Source organism: Sebastes umbrosus, chromosome 6 (genome assembly GCF_015220745.1).
Source record: "Sebastes umbrosus isolate fSebUmb1 chromosome 6, fSebUmb1.pri, whole genome shotgun sequence".
Lineage (NCBI taxonomy): Eukaryota > Metazoa > Chordata > Actinopteri > Perciformes > Sebastidae > Sebastes > Sebastes umbrosus.
The window spans coordinates 18,829,171-18,850,939 of record NC_051274.1 but is presented as its reverse complement, the minus strand read 5'-3'; the positions used below and the strand labels follow the sequence as shown (position 1 = coordinate 18,850,939).

General features: G+C 40.2%; 2 protein-coding genes across 6 annotated transcripts in view; one reads left to right on the top strand and one right to left on the bottom strand.

The window, feature by feature from the left end:
* zbtb46 (zinc finger and BTB domain containing 46) overlaps positions 1-5,643 on the top strand; it is a 65,252-nt gene extending 59,609 nt beyond the window's left edge. Inside the window, exons 4-5 of the mRNA XM_037772217.1 lie at positions 816-991; positions 1,402-5,643. Of these exons, the coding sequence (XP_037628145.1) occupies positions 816-991; positions 1,402-1,842 (617 nt within the window). The 3' untranslated portion in view covers positions 1,843-5,643. The remainder of the gene's footprint in view (positions 1-815; positions 992-1,401) is intronic.
* A 3,570-nt stretch (positions 5,644-9,213) lies between these two features.
* si:rp71-79p20.2 (zinc finger protein 704) overlaps positions 9,214-21,769 on the bottom strand; it is a 47,170-nt gene continuing 34,614 nt past the window's right edge. For 3 of the 5 annotated variants that reach the window (XM_037771960.1, XM_037771961.1, XM_037771965.1), the window contains 4 exons: positions 19,463-19,736; positions 17,963-18,103; positions 15,570-15,697; positions 9,214-15,073 (listed from right to left, as the gene is read on the bottom strand). In XM_037771960.1, the coding sequence (XP_037627888.1) occupies positions 14,962-15,073; positions 15,570-15,697; positions 17,963-18,103; positions 19,463-19,736 (655 nt within the window). In that variant the 3' untranslated portion in view covers positions 9,214-14,961. The other 2 variants (XM_037771962.1, XM_037771963.1) reach the window with 2 other exon arrangements.

Below are 21,769 nucleotides of genomic sequence, written 5' to 3'. Positions count from 1 at the left end.
CTTTGCATTTTAACTTGCCGCTCTAAAAAATCTCAAATGTGTTGTGCGGTTGATGTGTACTTGCATGTTTTTGTGCTGTCGAGTGTTTAATCAGAGCAGAAGTCGGTTTGCAGATGGAGGTAATTATATTATATCACTTTAAAGCTTCGAACCCTCAGCTGTGTGTTTGATCCCCCTCCTTTATGTACAGTAGTTGTGTTGTGCTTGTGTACTCATAAATCCAGTCCTGATCCTTGACTGTAAAGTTTCTCACACACACACACACACACACACACACACACACACACACACACACACGGTCTGTTTACTTGGATGCCCTTCACCTGGCTTAACTACCATTTAAGTCTAGACCTTGAGATAATTGGCTTACTAGACCTCTACACAAGATTGGGACACGGTATTAACATTAGTTTTATTTTAATTTCTTTGCTGAAGCCTTCCTTTGTGTGCGTCTGTGTGTGTGTGTGTGTGTGATTTTATTTCCCAATCCTTCTTGTCGTCTGTGTTTGTCTTTCCGTCTGTGTTTTGCTGTCCGTAGCAGAGACCCTCTAGAGCAACTAAGGCAGACTGACTGTTGTGTGTCGTGTTTATAGTATCTCTTTGCCTTTATTGCTTTAGTATGGAGGAAGAGCTGTTGCCAGGGCAACTGTAGCTTTGACTGGGATCGGGGTGGCCATGGGAATTGATGGTACATTTCTAGACCATGCCGCTAATTAAATGCAATAACTGAAAAGTGACGTCTCAGTTTATTTAAAAGAAGAGCTTCATTCAACGCTAATATTTCTTTTTCTTCTGTTTTTCTTCTGTCCCCGCAGTGAACGACTTCACGGTGATCCGTAAAAAGTTCAAGTGCCCCTACTGCAGTTTCTCTGCTATGCACCAGTGTATCCTAAAGAGGCACATGCGCTCCCACACCGGCGAGAGGCCATACCCCTGTGAAATCTGCGGCAAGAAGTTCACCAGGAGGGAGCACATGAAGAGGCACACGCTGGTGAGTGCAGCTATGCGGTCACCAGTAGGGGGCGGTAAATCACACCCATACTTGCCAACCTTGAGACCTTAAAAGAAAGGGAGGATTTCAAAACCAAAGCGGGGAGGTCTGGGGGTCGGAGTTTCAGAGACTTTGTTTCTTGCATTCTGGTGACTTCAAAAGAGTGAAAATAAAATAATAAGTAAACAAAGTAGCTCTATTGTCGTCCCGGTAAAAACAGTAATGATTATACACACTGTTTAGTTCCAGAAACGGAAAGAAAAAAAAGTATAAACATTTGCCATAAATCGGGAGAAATGCGGGAGAATTTTGAAAACGGGAGTCTCCCGGGAAAATTGGGAGGGTTGGCAAGTATGATCACACCATTTACCAAATAAAAAACGTTGAAATGATGTGTTTCCGTCCAACAGGTCCACAGCAAAGACAAGAAGTACGTGTGTAAAGTGTGCAGCCGAGTCTTCATGTCGGCAGCCAGCGTTGGAATCAAACACGGCTCTCGGCGTCACGGCGTCTGCGCCGACTGCTCTGGCCGGGGCATGGCGGCGCTGCTCGACCACAACGGGGAGGTGGGAGGGGACATCTCTCCGGAGGAGGAGCTGTATCCCGGCGACCGCTTCCACGACGATCAGGCGGAGTGCGACGGCGACGGAGAGGGGGAGGAGGAGATGATGGTGGAAGGGGACGGAGAGATGATGGGAGAAGGGGAGGAGGAAGGAGGGAAGTGGAAGGACTCGGGGATGGCCGCCGAGGCACACGGAGCACTGGACAATGAGAAGGAGGAGAGCGACTCCTCGGCACAGGAGGGGGAGCAGCAGAACGGGAGCGAGAGGGACTTCGCCTGGATCTCCTAGAATCCGCCAGTCTCCCCGTTAGCGACCAATCTCTGAAGATCTCTTGCGATCTCTCGGGCAGAATCGTCTGCTCTCTTTACCCATTCGTCCCAGCGTGGGCGGGCCTTCCTCTGAACGGAAACGCTGTAGGGTGACGCGCGACAATGATCTAAAACCATTACGAGTAAACACGCTCCAAATGCACACACATACACACACACACGCTATTCTCAACCTTGACTGCCATAGTGGAAGAAGAAGAAGAAGAGATGGCTCGAGTGCGAGGCTTTTTCTGCTTACCTCCTTTACTTCTGATGCAGTGTTTTTGTGTTTCTTTTTTCTTGAGGGTTCAGGCCAGAGTCCGGTAGTTTTCTACTCTGTCACAACAGGAATCAACGAGGACGCTGCCAAGGACACGGCCAATGCTAGACTGCAACTTTGTATGTTTGCCATCACAATCACCATGGAAACCAAGGATCACTGACAGTGTAGGGAAAAAGCCAGGAGGGTGGGGGGGTTGGGGGTGGTGTCTTGGTTCCACCTCGGCTGTAATGTTTCTGGGGAAAGTGTCTCTCTGCGAGTGAAGGGAGAGTCTAAATCTATTGCAAAGCTCCGTGTGTGTCAGAGGACCGGGCAGCCCGATGGCACACTGTCGACGCAGAGTCCTACTGCCACAGACTTGCACTTTAATGACAACTGACTCCTATCAAAGCCCTGAACCCGTGGTTTACATTTTTGATCTGATCTTTACTTACCTAAACAACTCGGTGACCGCACCTACCTTTAAGGATATACTTTATGTCCTCTTGACTGTTATCACGATATAGAAATCACTGAATCGTTGTGCAGATTGCTGTTTATATATAGCCTATGCCTTTTCAGTGGGGTCCTTAATCCTTTTCTTCACTTAAGTTTACCACACGGTTTCTATCAGTCCATTCCAACAAATACTGGAGATGATGTACATACGATTTTTGGGGATTTAAAAGGGGAGAGTATGTGTGAGACAGAGAGAGTGGATGTCAGAGTTTATACACAACGTGGACTTTCTGCTTTCCCTGATCCAACGATGGATCCACGTGACCTACGCTATTAACTCTTTCTGTCTCTCTCGCAGTGGAGGTTGTTATGATCGGACCTGAGAGCCACGTCTCTCACACCGAAGGAGGAGCTGTCTTTGTTTTATTTTTTCTTCAGTTTTTTTTTTCAGTCATGTAATTCTAGTTTCTCAATACAGAATATGCAGCCTCTTTCCATGGTTTATCTTTATTTTGGTGATTCATTTTCTCCGGCTTTGTAAGGTTAAAACAAGAAGAGGATCAAAAATTGTGCTTGAAATTTCCGAGTGTGATATTCGTAGAGAGTGTAATATTAATTTGTTTTGTTTAACGGCTATTTATTGAAAAACTTTCTTTATGGATTTCTTAATTTTTTTGAGAAGTCACTCCCTCCTCCCTCTCTCTCTCTCTCTCTCTCTCTCTCTCTCTCTCTCTCTTTCTCTCTCTGGGTGTGTGTGTGTGTTGGATGTGTGTTTGTATGCAAGAATGTGTCCAAAAAAAAAAGTCTATCTTGATTTTCCTAAGATTATTTCCATGTTTTCGGCGATGTTATTGACAATTCAAGTGAGGCAGACGACATGTCTTATTATTATGATTATCAGAACAATGGTTACTGTTGTTGATGTTACTATTATTAATTATTATTAAGTGCTGGATGCTAAGCTTTATTGTGTGTTCCTTTTTTTGATATTTTATATCTTGTATAAGAAAAAGAGCTTTTATACTTTGCCTTGTTGTGGACAGCAAGCCATAAGGCTTTTATCGACCTTTTATTGTGCCAGTTTACGCTTTTTCTGTCGTATTTGCTTTTTTTACCAAGCGGGGGGAAAAACAACTTCACTGTCAAACTTCTCTGTTAGATATTGATTGAAACATATATTCCGCACACGCTTTTGCATCACTAATGTACACTAATTGATTAATATCGAACCAAAAACAATCTTGTATACATGAAGTGCTTTCGTTTCACAGTCTGTGTGTGCAGGTGCTTTTTGGGGATTTATTGTTGTGGTTTAAACAGTTTTGTTGTTGGGTTGTTTTTATTTTTTTGAATTTTATTTTTTTAACCTGTCACTATTTGTCACAGTTTTGAAAAAGTGCACATGTTATGGTATTATTGTGAATATGAAGAAGGGCTGTGTGAAAGGACCGGCTAGCTCTTGAAGATCGCATCTTAAAACCAAGCTGATTTTTTTTTTTTTGTAGTTTCTACTGTCACAACGCATGAAAACACAATCACGTAGAAACGCAGCACGCAGATAAAACACTCCTCTTGGACACTGTTCAGTCTACGTGCTGTGTTTCTGTTCGCCAATGTTTTACTGGCTTCAATCGAGTTCATTTATTTAAAAAAAAAAGGGAAAGTGAGCGCTGCAGTAGTAACTCTGGGACACATTTTGTTGCCTGTCTGCTACAGGTGCCATGGACTGCACTTCCCATAACCCCCCCACTGACAAATACAATTTGATTTGTGATGCTTTCTTCATGTCTGGCAACTGTCTTTATTTTATCTGTATTATTTATTGCTTTTGTTCGACCCATTTATTAACATTTTTGGGTAGAAAAAAAAAAGAAGAAAGACAATGGGTTTTAATGAATGTCAATGGTGGGTGTGGAAGGAGCCCGTGATCGGTGACAAATCTCTGTCCTGTGGTGCTGTTGTGGGAGACATCTGGATGTATGTGTGACTCCCCCCGGCCCTGCGCTCTTCTCACGACCTGTACTGTATGTCTTCTTCCTCATACTGGGTTGTACTTCAGGAAAACGTCCGCCATCAACCCCTCAATATGTGCCTCAATGACATTTCACCCGTGTGCTTGTGAGAGCGAGAGATGGATATGTGTTTTTTGTGTCGACGGATAGAGATTACTAAGATCAGTTAAGAGGTGCAAAAAATGTTTTTCGAGGATAAAACAAAGAGACAAATCATGATGGGCGACTCGATTCTCCTTCCCACCGTGTGTTGATGACCTTTTGTGCCCTGATTCTGTGGTCTTAACTGCATGCCTGTGCTCATTTTGTCATACCAAAGCGACGTCTTCGGCATCTGCACACAACTTGTCTCATTCCACACGATGCAAAACTGGAACTGTTTGCTCTACTGCAGATGAATATGGGTATTCTTAGACGTGTACAAATTGCAATCCTCATTTAGCCTGTATAGCTTGATTCACACGTGCAAATCATGAAGCCATAGATATGGGTATATCTATATTATACTATATTTCAAAAATTGGCGCTTTTTACTTTAGATTTTGTTCTTCTACTAAGAGTGATGTGTGTATACCTTCATATATATGAATTTATATTACTATTATATATTATTTATTTTCTCTCAAGTTTCAGAGGGTCTTTGATTTGTAAAAGGTCACACTTGAAGCTTGAGGTTTGTTTATTTTCATTGGGAATATTGTTCAATATGATACTGACTTTATATTGATGATTATCATAAACCTGTGTTTGTAACAAAATGTGTTAAATAATCAAAAAAACCTGTCCTGTTTTTACACCTGTTTTTGTTTTTTGGGCAGATTTAAGTGCTCTTGTGCAGATTTTTTTTTTCTTTTTTTTTTTCGGTTGATAGTACTGATCACAAAACATTTTTACAGCCAACCATGAGCCTCCTGTTTTGATGTTGGGGCTGGCCCAGCGGCCGTCCAAGCCTCTTTCTAACTTCATGTTTAGTGGAAGAATTAGCTTGACTTTTATTTGCAAAAACCAATCAGTCTCAATAAATTTTGAAATTGCTGCTGTAAAGAAGTGACACAATGTGTGCTGTGCCTTTTGTTGGGAGGGTTGATGGGACTAGTGTTGTCATGATGAAGATCAGGCACATCCAAAACACTTCAACAGGTGCTGCTGGATTAGAAAGAATCAAGGTAACAGTCAAACAGAAGAGCTGCACGCTAAAAGCTCCCAGTAAGTTTAACTGTGCAACGTTTCGCCCACATGGGGGACAGAGCACGCCTTCATGAACAAAAATAACTAAAAACAGCAAGATTAATAGTATACAAGCATAAATGAAATAAAAACATATATAAGCATTTCTTCAGGAATACTGGCGATTTCAACACCCACATATTAAATGCAATACACAAGATGCTGGGTCAAATATGCATCACCGATTACAAAAATCATCCAAAGGAGGATCATGAAAAATACTACATAAAAAATACAAAATACAAAATAGAAAAGGGTAATATATTACTCGCCAAAGAAAAGGTTGTTTTTAGCAATACAGACAGATTCAGCCTTGCAGTTATCTAGTTATCTTTGTTTTGATCCCTACAACCCGAACAAAAATTGGACAAAATGAAGATCAACAAAAATAAAAATAAACTTTTTTGGAGAGACAATTAAAATCTTTAAGATATTTGTAAATGCAGGATAAAGTCTGTCAATCATACTTAGAAAAAAAAACTCTTGTTTTCTCAAATATAACCACTTTAAAAAAGATTTAAGATCAAAATCGAAAATTTAGGCCCTCAGGTGATCGAGTATTAAGAGTAAACATATAGAATGGCTCTCTTTTCAAAAAGATGTTGTTGATGTCCCCGCCCCTTTTGGGGGTTTTCACATTCAATCCCAATGTACCTCAGTGTGGATGGGTCATGTTTTAGTGAGTTGAAATGCACAGATACAGGTTGCTTTTGATTGTTTCTAGTGATCAAAAGAAGGGGAGGGGACATCAACAAAAAAATTAAGTCAAATATACATCACAAATCATAGATACTTTGGAAAAAAAAACATTATCCCAGAAACTACTATATTGAAATAGTAAATAATAGTAATATATTATTGGACAGAAAAGAGAAAAATGTATAAAATATATAATTCAGGAATACAGGCAAATTCAGCTTCTATCAACACCCACATATTAAAGGACCAATATGTAATAAATTGACTATAATAAATCATAAACTGTCATCAGAGATTAAAGAAACATGCTGAATTGAAATACTGGTTTCTCCAATAACAATGCTGTATGATCTCCTTTGAATATTTCCACTCCGGTCTGTAACGTCTGTTTTTGTTTTGGATCAGTGTGTTTCCGTCCACTGCCCCTTTCAACATCCCGTTGCCACATATGAAACTAATTGACACTCAAACACATCCTTCTGCAGCCATGGAAGCCAGCAAGCGGATTAGATCAACAGAGATAACACAACATTAGATCCTACTTGACCTGAAAAGCCTTTGTACATCTCTCTGTGGTCCGCGTACAGCTGGGTTATCAAGGCAGCGACCTTTTGAGACACACAGCCGGTGAAGTGATTCTGACTACTGCTGGCCAGAGGCTAACGCGGTCTTGTCTAGAAGGTAACCCCCAAATTGCAAAAGATTTGCGCTAACTGCTCCAATGTTTTGAATTTGGACCGCTGTTACTCATTCTAAACGCTAGCTGTCAGTCCAACATTACACATTGCTCCTTTAAACACCTACATATTAAATACAATACATAAGACGCTGGGTGAAATATGCATCACAGATTACAAAAAACATCCAAAGATTGATCATGAAAAATACTATACATAAAAAATACAACATAGAAAAACAGAAAAGGGTAATATATTACTCCCCCAAGAAAAGTTTTTTTTTTAGGAATACAGGCAGATTCAGCCTTGCAGTTATGTAGTTACAAAATGGGAGAAAATGAAGAAAGTCAAAGGGAAGGTTGCATCAACAAAAATAAATATACAAATAAATAAAAATAAACTTTTTTGGAGAAGCAACCAAAATCTTTAAGATATTTGTAAATATTGGATAAAGACTGTGAATCATACTAAGAAAAAATCTCTTTAAAAACTTTAGGGCTGTCCTCGACCAAAGAAACTCTTAGTCGACTAACACTCATACGATTTTGTCGACTAATCGATTATTTGATTTAATTGATAGATCTGTAAAACTGAGTTTCTCTACAAAGAATCACACAAAAGCACCACTTTAAATCTTGTGTTTACCAGATATGTGCTCAAAAGTTTATTGGAAATAAGTCATTCAGCATGAAAATAGCATAAAAAACGTAATCGTTGAAAGAAATCTTAGACTAAGACCAAAACGACCGATTAGTCGACTAATTGATTAAGAGGGGGGCAGCCCTAAACCACATACAAACAGGTTTAAGATCAAAATCTAAATTAAGGCCCTTAGGTGGTCAAGTATTATGAGTGAAAATGTTGTTGATGTCCCCTCCCCTTCTTTTGATCACTAGAAACAATCAAAAGCAACTTGTATCTGTGCATTTTAAGTCATTAAAACATGACCAATCCACACTGAGGTACATTGGGATTGCATGTGAAAAAAGGGGTGGGGACATCAACAACATATTTTTGAAAAGAGAGCCATTCTATATGTTTACTCTTAATACTCGATCACCTGAGGGCCTAAATTTTGATTTTGATCTTAAATCTTTTTTGATTATATTTGAGAAAACAAGAGTTTTTTTTTTTTAAGTATGATTGACAGACTTTATCCTACATTTACAAATATCTCAAAGATTTTAATTGTCTCTCCAAAAAAGTTTATTTTTATTTTTGTTGATGTCACCTTTAACTTTCTTAATTTTCTCCAATTTTTGTTTGGGTTGTAGGGATCAAAACAAAGATAACTAGATAACTGCAAGGCAGAATCTGCCTGTATTGCTAAAAACAACCTTTTCTTGGGCGAGTAATATATTAACCTTTCTATTTTTTTTTTTTTTTATGTAGTATTTTTCATGATCCTTCTTTGGATGATTTTTGTAATCTGTGATGCATATTTGACCCAGCATCTTGTGTATTGTATTTAATATGTGGGTGTTGAACTTGCCTGTATTCCTGAAGAAATACTTATATATTTTTTTATTTCATATATGCTTGTTTACTATTAATCTTGCTGTTTTTAGTTCATTTTGTTCATGAAGGCGTGTTCGGTCCCCCATGTGGGCCTATCACACTGGCTCGTTCAGCTCTGCTCTGATTGGCCACCATGAATGCAGACTTACTCTCAATCATGCAGATCACAATCACCTGAGTGATGACTGGGTTGGTGTCACCTGCTCTGCGTTGTGATGATGACTTGATAACACCTGATGAAGTTCTCTGTTAGATCAAAACACAGTTCAAGTTGCTGGGAGCTTTTTTAATACAGAGTGCAGATCTTCTGTTTGACTCTAACTAGTGTTGTCATGACCACCTGTTGTCCACAAGGGGGCAGAATAGACAAGTCAAAGAAAGTAGACACAAAGGAATTCATCCTGAATACTGATTTACCAAATTTCCTTCTTTGGAAGATTATAAAACACATTCATAATTACTCAGCTATACATACAAAAAGACTAAATCTGACGGCAGACTTCTTCCATTCAGGTTTATTTTCTTTCCGTCACATTACATCACATAGATCACATTATCAGCATCATACATGGTCATCCATCTTTTTCAAGCGCTAGTCATAGGCTTGACATTCACACAAATACTCCTTGAGTGCACCACTCCTCAGAAAGTGCTTCCTCCGTGTGCGTGGGACTGGCTAATGAAGACCAGAGGCCGAGCCCACACACACACGGGAGAAATCTTGCCCTCCAGTGAAGACCCGAGGCTGACGTCACGTTTACCTCGAATAAACGCTTTTAGCTCTGCGCGTGTGTTTGTCAGGCTGCAACGAGGCAAAACATCAGCCTCGGGTTATCAGTTGCTGAAAGGGGAAATCTAACACATAAAACCCTTCAGTGTTGTATCTCCTAACGAAAAAATAAGAACAAAATGAGCGATGCTAGACATGCAAAACAAACCTCAAACTCAACCAGACAATCAATCAATCAATCAATGAGAAAACAAGCAGGAGTCAGTTTTCACAGCAGCCAGTGTACGGCTCGGTAAAAACACAACAGGAGAAAAAAATAAATGGTCATCAAACGAGAGAACAGAGGGGTAAAAAAAGCCTGGACAGACGATAAGAGCACAGTAGAAGAAGCAGAGAGTTGAGTGGAGCTGCCATTGCAATGCATTACATTACATTTGATTTGGAAGGAGATCTATTGGCTTTTGCTGCTGCTGCTGGTTTACACACAAATGAAAACTGACATTCAAGAAAGCAGCACATTAAATTCAGACGTGGAAATAAAAATGAAGGCTTTTCTTTTTTTTTTGATGCACATTTCAAGGGTTTAGTTTAGCTTAATATACTGGGTATAAAGGCTTGGGTGGGACCACAGTAAAGCTGGATAGGACGAGAACGGGTCATCAGAGAAGAATCACTGTAGTGAAAAGGGAAACGGGAAGGATATGTCTGTTAGGAAACAAGTGGAAGACACTTAAAAAGCGTGCTGTCGGTTGGAATGTGCAGGGCAGGATAAAGATTCCCACAAGGTTAAAAATGTCATCGTGACCAAAGGTCGAAGGTTATCCTGCCTAACAACAACTTAACGTCACAACCACAAACAACATCCACGACGACGATTAACCACTCAGAAAAATGACTATTTGGCAGGGAGAAAGACGAACAGCAACAGCGTGAGCGAGTAGCCCAGGTGTCACCAAAAAGTTAGTTCTTGTTCCATTATAAAGCATCTCATTGCACAAAGTAAGATAGTAAAGCAATACTGCATGGTTGCGTTATTTGATATGATTTAGCAGTGTGGCGACAGCTGTGGGTGTAAAAAGATTTGAATAACAAAATCAGGACGCGCTACAGGTTCACTACGAACTAGCCAGCAAATATAACAACAAAAAAAGAAACTTTTGTTTTTGTAGGTTTTACATTCAACAGGTTTTGTTTTTCTCCCCTTTGCCTCTAAGCTACAATATACATTGAATCTTTTACGTGTTATGTTCACTATAGCTTCTCAATCGACTTTTAAAAAAAAAAAAAAAATGAAAGAAAATATTCTGAGCAACTATACTGTAAAAAAAAGTTTACTTTTCATATAACAAGATAACAACGACAAAGAAAACAACAACAATATATGAAAAAAAGCCTCACGGTTCTCTTTATGTTGCATATGTACAAGAAAGCCCTGAAACTGCAAATCCATCTATATCGTCACTGCGTGTCTCGTGTCTGCTCTCCATCAACTTTCCCTTCACACCCATTAACTTCAATCTCCATCTCCCATTTTACAGGTGAACGCTGTAATTGAATCACCATTAAAAGTCCACAAGAGCAACTTTGGACCCACAGTTCTTTCTGGCCATAATGACACAATCCGAGCTCTTATTGATGCAACTTGAGCCTCGAACGTCACGGGCCAGTTTAGTGCAACTCGAAAGAAAACTGCAATTACCGCCTAGCGGTTGTTTGCCTCTGCAAACCAGTCCAGTTGCAGTTTACATCCACGTCTGTCCAGACTCATAATATATGTAGTGAAGACTTTGAAGGAATTTAATAAAAAGCGTATTTTGTCGTGTGAATTCTGGCCAAAAAACGGTCAAAGTGACCTTGAACTTTGACCACCAAAATCTAATCAGTTCATCCTTGAGTCCAAGTGGACATTTGTGCCAAATCTGAAGAAATTCCCTCAAGGCGTTCCTGAGATATCACACTCACAAGAATGGGACGGACAACTTGAAAACATGCTAACAGTCCTATTTGCTCGCCAGCAGAAGAATCGGCCTCTAACCCTGCTGGTGGAATCTAAAAGGATGGAGAGAGAGAGACCTCACGGGTTGCATTTCACACTCCATCAACAACCAAACCGGAGAATTAAAAGTGGTATCCAGCACTAATAACAGTATCTACAACAGTTACTACCTCAGCTCAGTAGAATGTAAATAAGAAAGTATAAGCACAAAGATGGACTTTATGGATTAAAAAGTGTGTGAAAAACTCCAGGCAATAAAGCGTCGTAAAAGCATCTGTTATCAAGACATTAATGTGTAGCCACTGACTGAGACTGGTGTTTCCCATCACTGAGACAAGGCAGGTGCTGCTTGGCACTCCTCCCAGGAAAGGCAACCTAAGTACCACACTGTACTTCCCAGTACCACACTAAAACAGCCAGTATGTTTAGTACAATAACTCTGACACAGAGAGCAAGACATGTACTGTCAAGATCACTTACTAACAATGGGAGACCCCAGAGGTACAGAACCCCCTTATCCCTGACACCCCATTTATTCTATCGGGCAGTGACGACACCCCCCGCCCCCCCGCCTCAAAAAAAATCCTTTCACTTCAAAATTTGTGTATATAAAATGTCCATGTATAAAAACATGTCTTTGCGCAGTGCAACGTAGTGCAATTTCATAAGGTCAGTATACCTTTTTTTCCTTTTTATGTTCTTTTCATTGGCACTTTGTGAAGTTTCTGACCGGAAGAGACCGGAAGCTTATCTGGGATGCCGCTGGAATAAACGGTTTACAGGCAGAATCCTTTTTTGAAACATCTTTTTCGTGGTGAATAACGGGCTCTGAATGAGATATTATTTACTACTATTACAGCTAACACGTGTGTTTAATATGTTTGACTCCACGCCACCAATTAACAGTCAAGCATCTGCTTCCCAGCTTTCACAGAGAGGTGATAACTGGTCGCCTGTGACGTGGTATCAGCCAACAGCAGACAGCACGGGCGACCTTGTGGCGACAGGGGAAAGCACAGGTGTTTCTATGGCGACGGAGGTCTGAAGTCGTACTGTTCCTCAGTCGAGGAGTCAGCTCGAATGCTCGGCGGCCTGCTCATATAGACCTTTTCATTGCCATTCTGTTGCTAGGGCAACAGCTTTGGTCCAAGTTGACTTCCTGTCAGCTACTGCATTAACAAACAGGAAATACAAAGGTCTATAGGAAAGGACAGGCACTGTTTGTCATGCGTTGCTATGGTGATCGCGTCAGGTCAGTGTAGAGTAGAGGACACACAGCAGGAGCTGCTGCTGCTGCTGCTAACAAACAGCACAAAGGTGAATCTCCTCAAAAATATACATCTACTGTCCCGACTCTGAGAGCAGATCAGCAAAATACATGTTAAAGAGCTTTTGTTTTCTGAGAACAGAGGGCGTCACATGTTGTGAGGCAAATTTGTGATTTGTTTGATATAAATAAATAAATTGATTTGACTTGATTATGGTTTACGGGAAGAGGGTTATCATTTTGAAAAGATCAGTATTGTCAAATGAACTGAATAAGAGCAAGTTAACAACAACTATGTGTTGCTAGTGAGGGGCAAAAAATAATAAAATAAAAGTTCATCTCTCTTCTGGGGATCTCTGAATGTAGGTATTACTTAAAAACATTCTTAACTATGACTACTGATGTGGGGTTATACATTTTACTTTCATCATTATTATCACCATTACTAATTTGTCCTTACATGTGTTATATTAAGACAAGTATAACTAGTTTTTAGACTTGTTTCACTGTATTTGTCTTTTGTAGGAACACTCCTGAATTTCAGCAGAGTATCTTTTCAAAATATATTTAAAAAAAAAAAGATTAAATGCTTATAAGGTTACCACTTGCATTTTTTTCTATCATTGTTCTAGATCTTGGATAATTATTAAAAATGCAAAACAGGTAACAAATTGGGCCTTAAAATTAAAGGGTGCTATTTTCAAGAGATTGGCCAATATTGGTGAAAGGGAAATATAAAAAATATCTAAAATCTACCACCTATATTAAATCTAAAGTTTGGAAAAGCAGGCCAGTCATGTAGTATTACAGGCCTCTTCTAACAAGTAATAAATCTACTTCGGTGAAACATTATTTTACTTTGATTCAATTTTGATTCTCACTTTTCATTTCAAAATGTTAGACCAGAGTAAAAGATCATTCAACACAACATCTACTAAAAACATAGGAAAATGTCTCGGTTCCTATGAAGTTTGGTATCTACAAATGTTGCTGGTTAGTGATAGTTATTCCAAAAGAGAAAAGATTGGCTAATCTCTCCATTTAAAACTGTCAGAAATGAATTCAAATGCCTGATTAATCATCAGGTAGTGATTGTTGGATTACAATCTCTGTTAGTTACCTACAAACACAAGTAACATCAGTCAGACTTTAAGTAAAAGTTTCAAAGGGCAGTTATCATTCATTGTGGTAAACAATCTCTTTAAGAACATCAGCTGAGCCTTTCTGCCTCAACTCATCTTAATAACAATGACAACCACAAAGCAAGACATTATTAAACGCTGTAATCCTGCTGATTGCACGGTGCAACTGCTAGTTGCTTCAGCAAGTCACTGCTGAAAATAAACTCTATATAAGAAATAGATATCCTCTCTCTCAGGCATACGCTGTGGTTTCAGTGATACTCTAAAAGATGACTTATTTCTTCAAGGTGCATATCTCTAGGGTACAAGTATATATTGTGTACATAACGCAAAAATATTTAGGAAAGTCAAGGGGAAACTTTTTTGTACCACTTGTGTGTGAGCGTTTTGTGCATCTTTGCAAAATTACAAGAAGTGTAGCTGGCTGTACTGAAGTTTGCTTAATGAGCAGGTAGAAGATATTGAACAATATGTGATTAAACATAAAGTTTATATCCAGTAAGGCTGCAGAAGACAGTGATGCTAGCTTAAAACTGTTGGTTGGAAGTGAACAGGCGTTGTGCCTTTGGTAGGTATGAAGTCCCTTAAACAGTGACAATGAAAAACGGATATGCTACAGAGGCCTTTTCCGAGCAAATATGGTGTTAACCCTCCAAAAAGTCAGGATCCACCCCAAAAAACAGTAGACGCAGACTACATGATGCTCCTATAATGAACAACAGCGTATATCAAAAAGCTTATTTGTAGTCTTTAAACATCACCTTGAGTTGAGGCCGTGAAAAATGGCAAGAGAAAAACAAAAAAAATCAAATCAGAAGGTTCCAATTTAAACGTTTTCCTTATTTATGAGTTTCAGTCTTAGAAAAAGTCTCCAAACTTACATAAAGTTCTTTTTTCTTGCTCATTTTTTGTTGTTGTTGTTTGTTTTTAATCCACCAGTTGTATTTACTCTTTGTGTTTGGAAAGAAGGCGAACCCCCTGCTGGGCTGGAGGAAGCAGCACCGAGAGCTCCGTCTCCCCTCATCTCCCTCAGTGGAAGAGTCCGCCTGCAGCCGTCGCTTCGAGCGAGGAAGAGCTCATCTCGCAGACGCGGGAAGGGAAGGGGGGACAGGATTAGTCGGTGAATCTCTGACAGGCTTTTTTCCAGCGACAGGCTGTGCACCACATGTCTCTCTTCTCCATGCCGTACACCTTTCGGCACTTCTTCGCCTCCCCACGGGGTTTCCTTGGTAACAGCAGATGTGACAGCATAAGGACACGCACACAGACATCCAGACGCCCACACGGGCATAAAAAACACACATATATGTGCAACATGCTGGAAGGCACATACATGTAGGGGGCAGGGTCAGGCGCACAGACAAACACACAAGTCTTTCCTTTCAACAAATCAATATAAATGTAACACAATACAGGGAAGCCATCTTTGAAGAGGTCAGAGAAACTGCTCTTATTTTATGTGATCTGATATCTGTTATGATCCAGCAGTGCTATAGTGTCCTTGTTGTGGCTGGTTCCTGCTATTTATCGAGCCACTACAACTACAACCACAGTCACATAGAGAGAGTGATATGGAGGACAAAGGAAGATAGAAGAAGAAAGAAAAAATTAAGGGAAGTTGAAATGTTTTATCTCACAGTTGAGATAACTGGAGCTAAACTAGCCTCTTGATTTAACCAACTCTCCTAACACAATCACACAGACAAAAGGACGATGCGTACCTGGTTCCTGGTGTTGATTTAGGTGCCGGCGTTATTAAAGCATGGTTCTTGTTAACGGGGGTGTGTGTGCCGGCTGCCGGCTGCCGCTTCTCACCGATGCTAACTGTCCGGACGTGAGTCACAGGCCCCTGCGGAAGTGGAAAGATGCCACATAAGTGCATTGTTTGATATCATACTGATGCCAGTGTAGCTCAACATCATTCTACATGACAATGACAGATGTTACAGAAAGACACAACCCTAATTATGTCCCTGTCAGAATAAAGTACACATCCATAATAAAGTGCGTAACACCTCTACAGACATCAGATTGGTCGCTTATAGCTTACCAGGGCCAAAGTTCAGCTGTTCATGTTTCATTCTTGATGCATTACGAAGCCGCTGTGTCACATTTTAAGATATGTGGTAACCATTTACAATGTACCAAACTATTTTAAAGGTGCTATTATTTTAAAAATTCTATATCCAGAGCATTACTATAGCAGCAACAATTATTATCGATGTAAAGATATAGAGGAGTAATGTCTACCTGAGCAGAGAACGACACGAGAGCGTCATCGTGCTCGTGAAAACGCCTTAAATATTTTTGTTGTAATTACTGCTTAACCTGTGAATATTTAAAACAGCTTTGTACTTTTTTTTCCCCCTCCCAGGTTAACACTGTGGCTGTTTAGTGTTGTTAGCAGCGTTAGCTGTGAGCTGCGGTTTGCCGTTGCCATGTTGAGAGGCAATAGAAATGTTCCCAATCCCGTATTTAGCACCTTTAATTAACAAAAAAACAAAGCATCTGCCTCTGGTTGCAGGTTTATGGTCCTGCGTGTTCACATCGTTACATCCAGACAACAAAGTGATTTCCTGGTGAAGCGGATTCTTAATTTGTTGAGCTATTGTCGTCATGTGTCACTGTGATCGGCACGGCTCTTTCAGAGCGATGAGAGCAGTGATGTGTATTTATTAATCAGCACACCTTCTTCACCTTCTTTTGCACTTTGCGCTCATGCACATACATCAACCAAATTAGCAGGTGCGCTTGGAGACGCCCACACAGTCTGCGCGCCCCAAGACGTACCTTCTTTTGCATGATTAAAACAGGACACACGAGGTTAACAGCACAGAGTAACTGGTGTGAATGAGTTAAGGATCACAATTGTTTGTCTTGGTCTTCTCAGTCTCAGTGCCACTTTAAATACTGTTGAACATTTTATTCTCTCAGTCAGACTTTGGAAGTAAGTTGGCCTCATTCACTGTTGTCATCCCGACGGTATTGCCTCTGATTAATAAGAGCCACAATATCTCCTTGTGCAACTTCTATAAGCTTCCTATAGCAAGAAACAGGCACATCTTATCACAATTACATGGATGACATCCAATTTTGCATTGCTTTAGCTCCTGACACAAGCTGCATTGTTTCTGTAGATGTTAGCACACCATGTACGGCTTAACGTTTTCTGCAACATAACCGAGACAAGACAGAGGAGCTAATTTCTGGAGTGGACTCCAAGTAACATACCTGCTGTAGGTGTCATCCTGGGCTATAATCTCAATGTATATGCCTATATAGAGCATTACAAGAGTGCTGCTCACACTGCTAAGGCCTTTGTTGAGAGATCAATCTGAACCATCATCTCTATCTCTGGCTGCACTATCCTGATGCAATCCCTTTCTGGTCTGCCTAAAAAAAGCTACAGTTCAAAATCAATTCATATAAAAATCATCCGTACATGTTTTATCTACAACCAGGAGAGCTCACATTACGTACGTTTTTATTGTGTCCCCGCAGCGGTTGCCTGTCAGTCTTATTATTGATTTTAAGACCCTTTTATTGGTTTGTAAATCTTTAAACAGTTGTGTGCCTCAAGACGTCTGATGTGCTTTTAAGATGCAATATGTGCCCCCTAGATCCCTCAGGTCCTCTGACTGTCTCCTGGCGGCCCCAAGAGCTCAGACTCTGATTCATGGCAATGCTGCTTCAGCCATTATGGCCCCAGCCTTTGAAACAGCCTACTATAGGCTCTGATGATGTTAGAGAGTGCGTTTTTACTCGTATTGTTGTAATTTGATTGCTTTTAATCCTGAACTTTTACTTCATTTTTTATTTATATTTAATTGTATAAATCTTACATAAAGAGCAATGAGACATGAACAATATAATGTTGGCAACATTTAATGTTACACCTGCATGTGCATTTGTTTTAATGGGTTCTTTTGTGTCTTTGGATGGATTGTGCTGTGTAAAGAACGACTGATGTCTATTGGTGTCTTTGGTATTAAGAAGCAGGGAGAGTGAAAAACAAAAAGAGACAAAAAAAAGCTACAAAAAATGGTTACAAGTGGAAACAGCAGGAGAGAAGTTAAGATTAAGATAAAAAGGCGTGAGACAAAGCCTCACTCACCGGGACGCCTTTGAAAATGACAGGAGGGGATTGCCATGACACACTGATGCCGTTTCCAGTCCCAATTCCAGGCCCGGTCCCATTACCATTGCCTAACCCAGCCAGCTCAGGACCCACTGGGATACTCACTGGAGCAGTGGCCTGGAACATGGACAAGCACCCCGCCATAGCCAGGAGAGGACACAACAGGAAGGAGGACGGACAGGAAACAGTGCAGATAGAAACAGAGAGGAGGAGAATACAGAGAAAAGAGATCATATAATGAGCAGGGAAGGCATTTCTTCATCTGAAATGTGCCTTCATATCAACTCTGATCACAACTGCCTACCACAACAACCTTGTATTTTACATGAAAAGAAAATGTGTGTGAGTTCTAGGATTAGAGATAAACAATACCGACAGACACTTGTAGAATATGGCACAAAACAGTTTCAAAGACAGCATGAAGAATAGCAGAGAGAACATGAAGTTAGCAGTATTGAATAGAAGTAGAGCTGCAACGATTAATCAATTAGTTGTCAACTATTGTGATAATCGATTAATCGGTCTGAGTAATTTTTTAAGAAAAATAGTCTATATTCTCTGATGCCGGCTTCTTAAATGTGAATATTTTCTGGTTTCTTTACTCCTCTATGACAGTAAACTGAATATCTTTGAGTTATGGACAAAACAAGACATTTGAGGACGTCATCTTGGGCTTTGGGAAACACGGATCGTCATTTTTCACAATTTTTTTGACCAAACAACTAATAGATTAATCAAGAAAACAATCAACAGATTAATCGACAATGAAAATAATCATTAGTTGCAGCCCTACATAGAAGCGTATGAGCACAGTGCAATGTGAGAAGTAGTTATTGTAGTTACAGCGCGTATAAAAATACTGCAAGTCGATTTTCAAGTGCATTTTGCGTTGCCATGGCAACTGAAACTTCCATACAACCTCGAAACCACTGCGAAGGACTGAATTCAATATCGAAAAAGATTCATACTCGAGCTGAAACCATTGCATTTTATTTTTTTTTTACCTCCAAGGGCATGTACGTAAGTGAGGAGTGATTATGAATTTGTACAGTTACAAGAGGAAGAAAAAGAAGAGGAGGGACGAGGAGAAAAAGAGGAGGAGGAGGCGTGGATACCCAAAGCTGCTACAAAGCAGTTCAAATAAAGTGTTGCAAGCAGGATTGTGAGCATGATTTAATCTCTTCTCTGAAAAAATATTCATGCAAACTTATGTTAATATTTGCAAAAGAAGTTTTTTTCTTTCTTTCTCTCCCTGAAATATACGCCCACACTGGTGTAGGAGTTCAGTTTGGAGAAAAGCAGCTCTGAGGTCAGAGTGAATGACTGATCTCAAAAACTGCCCCTGCAGATTCAGTACAATAGAGAAACTTTTTGGCTTAGTAACATACCAATTGTTTTGTCTTGTTTTCAGGGGCATTGCAGTAGCATATTCTTTTAGAAAATCCTATTTAGTAATGTGTGTGTTGTGTGAATTACCTGGTAGGCGTGGTCAGTGCGGATGTGGCAGAGCGTGGAGGGAGCCGACTGACTGAGCAGTGTCGGGGCGTGGCTCTGCAGACCGTTCATGTCGATGTGTTCGGAGTGAGGGACAGCGGTGAGCGGCGGAGGGAAGATGGGCGGAGGGCCGCACGTGGTGGGGGAGGTGGGTGTGAGGCTGGACAAGCCCTCCGTTAGGCTGTCCATGTTGACCTCGATCTCTGAGTAGTAAAAGTCCTCCTCTCCATCGCTGTAGTCCGAGTCGCTGTTTCGCCTGCACGAGAGGAGAAGCAGCAACTACTTAGAAACTCTTCAGGATATCCTAAATTAAGGTTCTCTTAACACCACTTTGAAGTGATAATAAACAGGATTTGACCTCTGAAACTTTGGGTCGTGCAGCTTTTGAAGATACAGCTGATTGCCCATCTCATCAGCTTTATTGATTCACAGCTTCAACACTCATCTTTATGGAGGCAGTACAGGTCTATTCTGAAATGAAGTCAGTTTTTCCCCCTTTCATGACAAATTCAGAAGCGTGGGGGCCTGAAAATGCATCATGCTATGTATTTGAGATGATTCCAGTCACTTCCCTCTCATCTGCAACCATTAAATAGTTGGCTCAGGTCCCTGATCTCAAATGGACATTCCTCTGAGGAGCATTAGCCTAAAGACTCTTGCCTGTGCTAGAGGTTGGTTGAGTAGTCCTGTGATATATTGCCATTCCAATCTAGCTCATTATTTTCATCCTGTTAGACATATCTCTGGAAATGAAGTAAAGAACATTTCCGTATACTAAAAAGAATAATATAATTGTGTGATATTTCTTTGTGGATGGTTTTGATCTTCGTTCAGTGTTCAGTATTGTTATAGATTTGTTTTTCTTTTAGTTAACTGGATTTTTCCCCCTGAGTAAATAATAAATCTTCAATTCTTCCAGCAAATTCAGCACATTTTTGTGACATTTTAAACTGTAAACATGCAAACCATACTGAGAAGAAGAAAAATCATAAACCTACTCTCAAAGCATTAAAGGTACATTTTGAAATACTGACTCGGGATCGTAGTGGTCATGAAAGATGACAATGTCTTTGCCTGTGATGTTCCATTTTACCAAAATACCACTGACATGTACAAACATAAGCACAGCTGTCAGTTATAGTATGAACAAAAACAAGTGCAGGAAGTGGTTACTCTTCCCAGCAGCAGGGGGCAGTAAAAGCTAGTGTGCTGCAGAGCTCCTCAGACAAACATGCTGGTGATGAAGTGACAATAACTGTGAGGACAGTGTTTGAGGAGGTGAAACTAATGCATGGAGTAGCAGTAGGAGTCTGTCTCTCTCCTATTGCTTTTAGTATTTTATGAATATTGTTATTTATATCATAACAAATATTACTGCTTGGTATTTCATTGGGTGACAAATGTATGTTATATTATCTCAAGTGTACCTGCTGCATTGGGTAAAAACAGTGACTGTAAACCAATGCTGTGTTGCTACAATGCGATACAATGGACCACATATGTGATACCTCGTACATTTATATCATATTCAGTCATCTTTCAAGCATTGTGATACAAAACTATGTTCTTTATTGGTTTATACACCTCTAGGCACAAGGCCATGTGTAAAGAAGCTGTAATATACAAGCTGATCTAATCAGATGTAAAGGCAGGCAGTTGGACAGCATCCAAGCTGTGACTCGTCAGTGTGTCACTTTTCTTGTTTAGCCACATTATTTGAATCACAGAGTTTAACTCAACTACCCTGAAGCTGCAGAGAACGGATTACTTAAAGGGGACATATCATGAAAAACTCACTTTGTCAGTGTTTTTGCACTCAAAAACTGTGAAATAAGACAACTCAGTGGAATGCCTAGTTTAGAAAACAGATTTCAGATTCGGCTCCCGTTCCTACGTCACATGCAGGATCATTAGAATATATTGGCGACAGCTTGAGAACTACCTTTGCAAAGGTGCACCATATTTTTCTAGCAAGCCAATCAGAGCAGACTGGAGGGGAGCTTAAAGAGACCGGTGCTAAAACAGAGCATTTCATGAGAAAAATAATGTGTTTTTTGAACATCAAAGCATGTAAATATGTTCCAGTAGAAACCCAAAATACAAGCATGAACCTGGAAATGAGCATTAGCTATCCCCTTTGAGTGACACCTACGCAGTGAAGGTCTTTATCAAAGTGAAAAACAAAGCCTGCAGTTATAATACGAATAGTTTTTACCGCCGGCGTCACAGTGAAGATCATCAATGTGACTCTCACAGATTATCATACTGTCTGGTGGTGGTGCATGGATG